Source organism: Periplaneta americana, chromosome 5 (genome assembly GCF_040183065.1).
Source record: "Periplaneta americana isolate PAMFEO1 chromosome 5, P.americana_PAMFEO1_priV1, whole genome shotgun sequence".
NCBI lineage: Eukaryota > Metazoa > Arthropoda > Insecta > Blattodea > Blattidae > Periplaneta > Periplaneta americana.
Window position 1 is genome coordinate 96,939,077 of NC_091121.1, and position 12,463 is coordinate 96,951,539.

A 12,463-nucleotide genomic window follows, 5' to 3' on the forward strand; every position below is an offset into this window, starting at 1 on the left:
CAGTCTACCCAGTATTTATGCTTTAGCTTCGCCAGTGGTAAATTATTAGTATGAATTCGTCATCGGTGCTCTGTAGTCCCCATGCCAGCCGTCGGATCTGAGATTGACGATTACAAACTCGGCCGAGGGCGATGGATTTTAAAAGGAGGATAATATTTTTAGCATGGCTACTTTCGGAGGGAAAGCGAAGTTGTGACAATTGCACTATTACAATTACGCATCAAAATTCTTAAATCAGTGCAATTATTTTAGCACTTTTCTTTTATATAATTAGCCACTTGTGTTTCATAACACTTAGGATCCTTTGAGAATCTTGGTCTTAACTTTCATTTTCAACTTAAATTAATACCAAGTCGATGGGGGGGGGGGTTCGTCGGAAGGGCTCAAAGATATGTGACCCCCTGTAAACTTTAAGGCATTAAAATTAATATTAACATCATGAATTTAAGACCGTTTTATGAAAAATATATGAAAGCACGAAATGTTTTCAGTTCTGATAGTTGAGAATCAATTTTATTAGCATGTATGTACCTGGACGCGGCTTAGTAGCGCTTAGTGAAATTCTTAGGTCCTTGAAAAGAGAATGAAAGAGGGTGGGGAGACTCGTATAGTTGTTATATGGATTTGAGGCGCGCGTGTTCGCTTCTTTTGTGAGACAGTACTGCCGAGTATTCTAGACTGCGAAGAACACTTATTTTTCAATGCAGTTTTTACGTGATTTGTATTAATAATAATCGCTGCCATTAATATATATTAATATATGTATACAGTAGTTGATATATATTTTTTCAAACTAACACAATTGATGCGAAGTCAAAGGTGGTTCGTCATAAGAGCACGAAGGCGCACGCCTCAAATAGTTTAAGCCTTGAACTTTAAGGTATTAGAATTAATACTAATTTCATGAATTTTAAAACAATTTTATGGAAAATATATCGAAGCATAATATGTTTTAAGGTTAGATAGTAGAGAATAAAATGTTTTTAGCACACATGTACAGCTGTCAAAAAAAAAAAGTGGCCGCACTCGTGAACAGCGAATATTTTCAAAGTCCACTTCGGGTCGCGGCGATGTTACACGATGCATGTGCTTGTACAAGCAGTTCCGGAACTATGAAAGTGTTCCATATCTGCTCCTCGCAGACCAGCGGTAGAGTGCTTGCTTAAAGGTTCTGGGTTCGCGCCTGCTTCAAGTTTTCATTTTATTTTTTAATCGTTCTTTAGCGATGTAAATGATATTCAAATTATCATTTATATCCAGTTATCGTTCTTGATGGATATCACGTTATTTATATTTTGTTATCGTTCTTTAGAGATATGAATAAAATTCAAGTCATCATTTGTATTCTGTTATCGTTTTATAACGATATGAATAATAATTATTACTATTGTAGCTACAGTATCTCCAATGGGGGTTAGCCCTATTTTACATATGTATGTTAGGGCTATAGTTTTATACACAAAAAATGGAAAAGAAAATTAAATTAGCTTACGCGATGTAAACAAAACATAAAAAAATCCGTAAATTAGGCATTGCGATTGCAAAACAAATATCAGTTATCAATTTGAAACATACAAAAACATTAACAACACACATACGTAACACTTCTATATCACAAATATGCAGCTTTCCGTACCATACATCATAAATTAATACACAATAGTCACACAAACACAATCAAACTATAATTACGACATTGCGACGACATCAAGCATCCCATAACTGACTCACATACATAACAAATCAAGCATCCGTTGCAACACATACACTTCAACATAGTAACCACACTTTTAAAAGTTACAAATTTGGCTCCAAGAAGAATAAATAGGACACTGTTACTAATTACTATTCTTCTACAATTTCTTAAATACATCTGTAATAAATCTGTGAAATTCCGATATGAATAATATTCACGTTTTTTTATATTCTGTTATCGTTCTTTAGCGATATAAATAATATTCAAGTTATCATTTATATTCTGTTTTCCTTCATTAGCATTATAAAATAATATTCAAGTTATTTATATTGTTATTGTTCTTTCGCAATATAAATAATCTGTATTTTATGTAACCAATTATTATAACACAAATAAACATCTTTCTTTGTAAAATAGGTTATTTTATTTAGATAATTAAATACGTATTATATAATATCTTATATTAATTAAACAAACCGATATTTATCATTTATAATGTGTTATCGTTCTTTAGTGATACTGTATAAATAATATTCAAGTTATTTATATTGTAATCGTTCTTTAGCGATATAAATAACATAAATTTAATATTAGGTTTGGAAATATCCAGTTGCATAATACTGCTATTAGTTTTTTCTTTTTGTACTATTACATTATACTATCTTGAACCACAATAAAATGAAAAGGAGTAACGAGGAATTGAACCTGAGACGTTGACATCTAAATTCCGGCGTTCGTCCGCTGAGCTACGAGGGCAAAAGTGTGGAAACATTTTCGGAAAAATTGGCCCAATCACACTCCAAGATTTTCTGATGATTCGTAGAAGCTAGTCCAGGATGCGGGGGGCAAAGGCTAATTGAGATTTCCCGATCTCTGATAGGGTCAAACATCCTGACTTGCCGTGACTTTCGGTGAAGTCCGGAGGGCCCAATTAGTCAAATTCACTCTCCTCATCTCCACGCTTGGGCCCCCTGGAATTTAATAAGATGCGAAAGAGATAGTGGTGTGCGGAAAGCAACGGGATGTTACCGCATTTAGGCCTATCCTTCCCAAGAAAAACTGCAAACATGAACAAAGGAAGCTTTTAATAGAAGAAGAAGGATCTTCTGCGGACCTCTGGAAAACGAACTAAGGAAGAGACTAGTGAAGTGCTTTGTGTGGAGTGTGGCATTGTATGGGGAAGGAACATGGACATTACGACGAAATGAAGAGAAACGAATTGAAGCATTTGAAATGTGTATGTGGAGAAGAACGGTGCGTGTGAAGTGGACAGATAGAATAAGAAATAAAATTGTGTTTGAAAAAGTGAGTGAAGAAAGAATGATGCTGAAACTGATTAGAAAGATAAAAAGTAATTGGTTGGGTCTCTGGTTGAAAAGAATAATAGACGACATTAGGATATGTGGATCATATGCGGAGACTAAGAGGAAGGCAGAAAATAGGAAAGATTGGAGATTGCTGGGTTTGCAATGAAAGACCTGCCCATGGACAGAACACTTATGTATGTATGTTCAGATTGCCTGGAATATCGTGTCTAAGAACAGTCGCTATTTGCAAAGACTAGTCAATTCCATGCCCACTCGACTGCAAGATGATCGAGATAAGAGGAAGATAGACTAAATATTGAATTGTGGCTTTTTGTTTTGTTTTTTGAACGCTTAATTGTTTGAATGTTTTAAGGCCGACGCCAGTAAATTTGTTTTGTTTATGCCACGAAAGATATTTTTATTGAGAATAAAATCTTTTTTCTTTCCATTTGCAGCCACAATATCATAATGATAAAGTCATGGCATAATATATTAATGAACCTGATGTTAATTACTAAAATAATCGTAAAAGAGAAAGGAGCCATTATGTATAGTTTGTCTCTCTCAAAAACAGAACAAAAAAGAACATAAAATGCACGTGGTTGTAGTCGAACGCAGGACTTCATGAATAAGAGGCCTGAACGCTACCATTATGCTATCGATAACACACAGAATACTTCAATTATAACTGTAGATATCAGGCAACGTGGTCCAACAACATGTAACATCGCCTGTCTCCGAATTGTAGCGAAGATACCCGAAGGGAACTTTCTTTCAGGAGAGCGGCCACTTTTTCTTTTGACAGCTGTACGTGGACGAAAGCCGAGGTCAAAAGGCTCTAATCCAGGGATGTCAAATCGCCTGTATTTCGTGCTCAAACTACAAGCAATACAAATCCAACAAGGTTCACTTTTCAGCAAGATAAAGTACAATCATCGCTCTTAAGGAAATGTTGTGCGGTTTTTGAGAGCACGCAGTGCAGGCGTTTTGACATCCCTGCTCTAATCCCATCCAAAGGATTATTATTTGTCCATTATCAATGTGATAGACCGACCTTGCTTTATCTTAGAGTCCCGGAAAGTTTGGTATTGTATACCCTAGTCTAATGGTAGGTAAATTCAGGTATGGATATGAAAAAGATCTCGGTACTTAGAAATATTTGTTTAATGATTTATAAACATTTATTTAACCAAAGATGTTTTCATATTTATTGAGGAAACTTCTAAACTGGAGTATCTTACTCGCGGAACTATTAGGAAAAAGTGGCCTACGGCATCATAACGTAGAATTTTTGTACACTTAAAATTATAGTATAGTCTATAGACCTATCTGCGATAATTTCGAAACGATTTTATGTCAAAAGTGCAATGTTTGAGAGCAAAAATTAGTGGCGTTAGACGTTACGAAAGTATTGTATTATTATTATTATTATTATTATTATTATTATTATTATTATTATTATTATTATTATTTATTAGCTCCCTTCTTAAAAATCCATAATCATGTACAACATAACAAAATTCATGAATTGACTTACCTCTTTGAGGTGGTAATCTTGGTTCATCAGAGATGCTAGCAGTTCGAGAATCTCAGCCACTTGAAAAGAACCCACGCTGAAGAGAAGAATAAAGTTACCAATTTTTAGCTTAAGCATATTTAGTGTTCTAGATAATATGTCAGCACACATTTAAACAGTTACTGCTATGAACTTCCATATTTTAAGTATTCTGGACAGCATGTTCGGTATTATGCAACCAAGCTCGGAATAGGATCGGTGAGTTACGGAACTACAACTCTCGTACACTTGCATTCCAACCGTCAGCCCTCTCGCTCGCTATAGTAGCGCTGCAATCCATCCCATTCCGAGCTTGGTTGAGTAATACTGTACATCGGTCAAAATGTTGTTTCAGTAACATCAATTATTGTTTAACTTTTTGTGTTAATGAAATTACCTTGACATACATTCATTTCCCTTACAATACAGCTTAGTGTTGCACATTCTCACACCGCCAGGACACATGAGCTCAATTTCTACTACAAAAATGGAACTGATATACATATCCTATTTGTTATAAACATAGTCCTGAGTTTGGTTACCTAAAGCCTCTAAGCCAGGCCTGCACAAACAGCGCTCAACGAGCACGCGCTCTCGTTCGGAGCGGGAGAGCGGTGTTTACCGCTCGCCGAAACGGAGAGGAAGATAAGTCAGAATGACATAGACTTGCTATATATAGGTAGAGGAGAGGGAAACGACCACTCAGCTATCTAGTGGAGTGCAGTGCGTATTCTCAGTAACTGTTGCACGTCGCTTACCTACTGTTACAATACAGTATGAAGGAATTTAAAAGACGGAAAATTGGTGATCAGACAAATTCTTTCAATGTTGCATGGGAAAATGCTTATTTTTTCATAGCTGCTGGAGTAAATTCTCAGTGCTTTATCTGCCACAACATTTTGAAAGGTAGAAAGAAACGTAACATAATACGTCATTACGAGTCCAGACATAAAGATACTAAAGATATTAATCTTCAACAATTTAAATATCTCTCTTCAAGGAAAAGGCCAGCTCATTGTTGATATGTTGAATAAATTCCGGGATTTCAGTCGTAAACTTACACTTTTCGTAAGTCAGTTTCGGGAAGGTAATGTGTCTTACTTTCGAACGATAGAAACTGCTCGTGATGAAGCCATGTGAAACGATTATGTGCAAATATTAATTGAAATTCAAAATGAATTCAATTCTAGGTTCCAAGATCTTGTTTTAAGATTCACACCTGTTGAGTAACGGTTAGCGCGTCTAGCCGCGAAACCAGGTGGCCAGGGTTCGATTCCCGGTCGGGACAAGTTACCTGGTTTTCACTCAACCCAGTATGAGCAAACGCTGAGTAACTTTCGGTGTTGAACCCCGGACTCATTTCACCGGCATTATCACCTTCTTCTCATTCAGACGCTAAATAACATAAGCTGTTGATAAAGCGTCGTAAAATAACCTACTAAAATCTTGTCTTAATAGAAAAGATGTTTAAAGTTATCATAATAAATTCCTTCAACACCAGTTGAAACAATGTCATTTAAGTTACAGGTGGGCCTGGTTGGTGCAGTTGGTATAGCGCTGGCCTGCTATGCCCGAGGTTGCGGGTTCGATTCCGGGCCAGGTCGATTGCATTTAAGTGTGTTCATATAACATCGGCAGTTGCGAGCGTCGTTAAATAAAACATAACACTTAACGATTTACAGCTCGGACTCATTGATCTTCAATGTGGCCTAAGGGCTAAAGATCGTTTGAATAATACTACTAGCCTGGTTGAGTTTTACAAGACTAAACATAGCAATAATATCCACGACTACACAGGCTGGCTGTGAAAATGATTGCTATGTTTGGCTCAACGTTTATATTTATGAGCAACTGTTTTCTATAATCAACATTAATAAAGACAGGCATCGAACATCTGTAACTGATGTTACATTACGATCAGTAGGCTACTGTTCCTTTCAGCTGCCAACAGCATAAAACCTCGTTTTAATGTACTGATAAATAAAAATATAAGAAAATGATATTGTACATTTAAGTAGGTATAAAATTTCTATTATTTCTGTAAAATAATATTTCTGTATCAATTAATAAGTACAAGATACTTTTGCAAACACTGAACGGGAATTCATTTCATGAACCTCGTAATAATATTTCCTTCTGTGTACATTTTGTACGAGATCACCCCTTCTTCCGGTCCACCCTATACAGAGCGCAGCTAATACCATAAGTCCTCTTGTTATACAGGGTGCGTCAGAAAGAACGGATGGATTTCACATGGCAAGAAAATTGTAAGGATTCATCAAATCAAAAATTTATTGTTATCAACATATTCACCAATACATGCAGTTTATTTATGGAAAACAACATCATCCATATGATGTCCTTGGCTTTCAATACAGGCATCACTTTCACAGTCATAGCTGGTGCAATTGCCACGATTTCTTCACGAATCGCTGTCTTCAGTTCGTCCAGTGTATGTGATCGATGTTTACAAACTTACGCCTTCAAATGGTCCCAAAGAAAGAAGTAGCCTCGGACAATCTCAGTTCAATAGCATGTTTGCGGGCTGATCGTTGAGGTGGCCGGACAACCTAGTGTCCGTCTCCATATTTGCAAGTGTACACGCGCTCCGTGTTCGTCCAGGTGATTTCTTCTTTAATGTTGAACCTGCGGTAAGAAATGAAGCCACCCACCGCAAAATTGTATTCCGAGTTGGAATCCTAGCGTGACGTCCGATGTCTAAATGAGTCCTGAGTGGCGATCACAGACTCTTAATTTTTCAAAAATGTCTTTACGATGAAAGCACGTTGTACACCAGACCAACACCATGTTCTCAACTGAAACTGCATTCTCTGGCTGACCCAACAGTCGTGGTCTCCCTCACTATATCTCTCTCCTCGTTGCGTATCGATAGTTTGAAATCCATCCGTTCTTTCTGACGCACCCTTTATTATAAGTCCTCTTGGCTAATACCTGCATTCCGCTCATGAGCTGCGAGCCGGCTCGGAGAGCGCAAACCTTGTGCAGGCCTGCTCTAAGCGATCCCAAGCAGTGTAGGTATGGAGTATAGATCGGCGGCACCCCACTCTACTACACAGTTCAGGTCTACTGTTCAGCGAACATACGAAAACAAAACAAAGCTGGGTGCTTGGAGACTAGTGCTCCAATAGAAGAATTTGGTAGCCAGCACGTCATTAGGAAAGAAAATATTGTATTATATCAGCAAGAAGGAGAAATTTTTCATTCGAAACACTTAAAACGTTTACAGTCATTCATCGTAATGCGTAGAGACTCGTAAAGCAAGCACTCATATTTTTTGTTTTATTTTACGTTTGTGCTGATATTTATGTTTTTTTTTTTTTCATTTGTTAATTTCAACCTTTAGTTTTACTTATTGTGCTACATCAGTCCGAGATATGAAGAAACGTAACTTAACTGAAGCACTTACTTCTCCTCGATGCTTCCGATATTGTTGATGAAGAACTCCTTCGCAATGCTGAAACCTGTCTCTGTAGACGCAACTGCCTTGAATACAGTTACACTATCTCCAGGTTTGATATCTGAATACTTCTGAATAGACCACTGTAAATACCTGCAACATCGGATCAATGCAGCATTAATATCTTTGTCATTATTGGCCTATTTTTCGTCTGTCTTACCACACCAGACATCCCTGATTCGAATCCCGAACAAAGTGGAGTTTGTGGTTTACGATTGTGTTGGACAGGTCTCCAGAGTATGACAGAACATGAAACCTACAATATTTTCACAAACTGAAAACGGAATGAATGTAAAACAAGACAAAAGGATATCAAGATATCATATTAGTAGTAAACAAACTTCCTCTAAAATAGGGGTAGCCCTGAAGGACAAAGTATAGGCCTACCAAATATTCAAGTATTAGTCAATGCGTACAATTTTATGAAAATGTTTTCGTGAAAAATATTATTATTATTATTGTGTTATTAATATACATATCCTTAACCCCTAAATTGGAAGGTCTGTCTGCCACACTTTTTTTTAAACTGTGTCGGACTGTAAAGACAACAACTAATGCAATGTCCATACTGCATTCGTTTTATATTATTTTATAATTTTGCTTCAATTTATGTTTTCATACCTATTTATTTTCTGTAATGTTATTAAAATTATAGCATACATTAAAATGTTGTATCCTATAGGATACTGTGTCAATTTAAGGGTTAATGAGAGTTGATTAGATCACCGTGGCTTCATCGCAACAATAGCTGCGCGCTGCGTATGCTAAAACAATTCTCAATTAAAATCAATTACTCTAAGTTCACTTTTTATTCCTTTATTGCATGTGTTTCATTGTTATTTTGAATAATTTACCCTTCAGAATGAAATTTTATTCCTTACATTTTATTTTCTTTAAAGTTGCTTCAATTAAATAGGCTACTAAGTTTCACACTTCGTTCACATAACAACGAATGGAACAAGAGAAATTATTGCACCATATTGTCCTCGAAGAACTTCTAAAGTTGAACATATCTCACGGGATAAATGCAATGAACGTAAATATCTGAATCAGGGTAGAAATGTGAATAGCTCTGATATTCTGCTGTGAAGCTATCAGTTTGATATCAAGAAAAATTAATAGCAATCGTATTTTTTGGACATAATTTCTACTTAATTTCTGTGCTTAGCCTATATGTCAACATAAAATAGTACTAGAGCACTTTTGAAATGAATACCGTATTTACTCGAATCTAATGCGCACCTCACATTTTAAAGGCTTGAGATAAAAAAAAAAATGTTTGCTGGGTAATGTATTGCGCGGCAGCAAAGCTGGTGCGAAATGTAATTTTACTTTACCCATCTACCTATCTACACACGCCTTGACATACCACAGGCTGTAGCCACCTACAATTAGTTCTACCGGTATTTATAATTATATCTCTAGTCACAAGAAGCTCATTTTCTCTTCCTTTCCTGTAGGAATTTCAAAATCTCTACCTCCGGATGTCTTTCTTTTTGTGGACCGATGAACTTCTTCCTCGTCACTTCAAAGACAAATATCGCCATTCTGTGTTGGCGCCATAAGCGAATGTTGCTCTCTACTACACCGAATTCTCTTGCAGCAGCCTGTCTGTTTTCATGGTTTTCAGCATAAAGTAGAGCTTCGGAATATGTATGATAAGAACTTTCTTGTGTTAAATTTTAACGTACCTTGTTAACATGTTTCGACCTAGTTTGGGTCATCTTCAGAACTGGTCGTTGTTGGTCTTGGCGCCTCTTGTTTCCTGTGAGGGTGCGTTCGTAGTGTAGAGTTAAAGAGTGTATGTGTTTTGAAGTTGAGTTGTGTGTTGAGAATATCGTTGGGGTGTGTTTTCTTGTGTCTGTATATTTCATATTGTTCTAGTGTGTTGCAGTTGTGGTCACAGGATTGTAATGGTTTTCCTTGGGATTCTCCAGTTTTCCTCTCATCATTCTATCAACACTTTTCTCAAGCTCCATTTAATCGTCATCTCCGTTTCAAAGAAAAGGACATACTTGTGATTTTACGTCGCAGGATCGATCGTTCGCCTTGGTGGGCATTCCTCGCGGTTTGTGCAAAGATTTGTTTATGACAGCAGTGGTGGATTCTAAACGACTTATAGTTCTGCGAAAGAGGATCGAAACACCCTATCCCCGTCCCTTCATTTGACGGGGGATATAACCACTCATATAGATCTATGAGGTACGGAAAACCACCACAGGAGTATGGTATAAACATTTTATGGCTAGATAAGATCTTTTTATACTTACTGTTTGAGAATGTCGGTGTCTTCTGAGCAGCCAAGGGCCATGAGAGCGCTGTTACGCTCAGAAACGGCGGTGGCTGCCTTGTATTTGGTCCACAAGAACTGCCACTCCTCGGGACCACCACGCGCGATGGCCGTGCAGTACACGGCGGAACGCAGGCTGCTGGGTACACTGCGACAACGCAAAATATTATGCAACTTGTTATAATAATAATAATAATAATAATAATAATAATAATAATAATAATAATAATAATAATAATAATAATAATGCGTTCAGAAATACATATTATGCGTATAGTAACGAAAGCATATACAAATAAACAAAACAATGCTATACAAATGAAATATCGATTGTAAGTTGTACGTAGAAACTAAAATAACCATTATTTTATACAAACTTCTTTCTTCAGATAAATTTAATCATCAAATCCTTGAACGAGCGGAATAACAACGGAATGAAGTAATGAAGAAATCTAGATTATCTGCGAGCTCGATGTATTAACAATAAATAACACCAATACGTTAATAATGTTACAAAGAACAATTAATATCTTCCATAAATATTAGTCCTAATAGTTAACAATAATACAAATAAACAGAACATAATAATTAATACAATCAACAGAAAAACTAATACGGGCCTTAGGAAATATAAATTCAGGAAAACGTACGGGAATTCAATCATGATAACAGTGTGGCTGTCTAGATGACTAATATATATTAAAACATATTATACCTTTTCTCTGTATTTTAAATAGGTGACTATAGGTAGGACCTTCATTAGTTAAGTTTGAATAGGCCGGCAGTTTTTCCCGATTTGAATTGTACAAAGTATTCCTGTGCAGACCGGTCCCACTCCAGTCTCTACCTAACAAAATCTACTGACGGGAGGCAAGTGGTCAATGTACGGACACTCAGTGGATCGAGTGTTATAGGAATTCAGTGCATTCATTATCCTTCATGTATGTATTATTATTATTATTTTTGAGAGAAGTGAAATTGGAAGAAAATTTTATTGTAGTAGACAAAGAATAATCCATATGGAATTAGTTGTATGCAGTACATAAATATCAGTCATTAAAATCATGATTTTAATTTTATTCTACTCTATGGAGCGAGTCAATTTTCCTATTTGTATTAAAAATAGAAACACCTACAGAAAATACTCCTATTCAAAATATTTACCTACCTTTATCAATGTGAGCTTGCTTTTGTACAAGAAGAGTCATTTTATTTCTATTGCAGAATATCTTAACAACACTTTCAGAAACTCGTTAATGTCATTATTTCGTATTCTATACAGTAACAACAGTGGAAATATAAATCTTACAAGCTTCCTCAGTAATACAATGTTGGCGCCTGTTAGTTTAAGCACAGAGGCACAAAAATCTTACATAACATTTGTCCAGTACATCATAGCGATAATACTAAGGGCATATGTCGATATAAACCGTTAATACCGACAAAATGTTAGAAAATGAGACTTAAAGCAAATTGATCATTTTATTGTATCATGACTTGTATTCCACCCAGACGTCCGTAATACAAAATGAAAACTTAAGTTTTCTTTTTAATAGCTTTTCAGAAACTAAAAATCGTAAAAAAAAAAGTGGCTTAAGCCCACTAACCACATATCGAAGAATTACGAAAGTAAAGAGATAAATAAAAATAACAAAGCAAAACTATTTCACACACAACAACAAATACTACACCCAAACAGAAGGATTGCCAATGGGATCACCCATATCTAGCATACTAGCAGAGATATTTTTACACAACATAGAACAAACATACAGTTACCCTTAAAAGGAATGAGACGACTCTTGGTCGTCGGAAGTTGAAGTTCTACAGCGCGGTTCACTCGATATCGACGTAACAATATATACCATGACATATACAACAAGAATTGTTACAAGGACCACAACAAGGACAAGGACCAGAATAAGAATCACGAAGAAGATAGCCATTTAAGGCCACGATTTCACAACATTGCTCGAGTCACAAAATATCATTGCTTCTCTGTACCGAATGGCAAATGCCTGCTATGGGATCTACATTCTGGACTGCTGCTGTCGCTGTCTTGTCTTGGTAGCTCATATAGTAGCGTGTCGGTTCCACTGTATAACCGAAACGTCTCGTGTTCGACCCCAGGTAAAAC

At 36.3% G+C, this 12,463-nt stretch overlaps 1 protein-coding gene across 1 annotated transcript in view; it reads right to left on the reverse strand.

Moving 5' to 3' along the window:
- Positions 1–12,463, reverse strand: part of LOC138700020 (aminopeptidase N-like) — an 81,111-nt gene that overhangs the window by 2,208 nt on the left and 66,440 nt on the right. The window contains exons 13-15 of the mRNA XM_069826308.1: positions 10,307–10,474; positions 7,986–8,129; positions 4,541–4,616 (exon numbers count right to left, since the gene is read on the reverse strand). Coding sequence (XP_069682409.1) covers positions 4,541–4,616; positions 7,986–8,129; positions 10,307–10,474 — 388 coding nt within the window. The remainder of the gene's footprint in view (positions 1–4,540; positions 4,617–7,985; positions 8,130–10,306; positions 10,475–12,463) is intronic.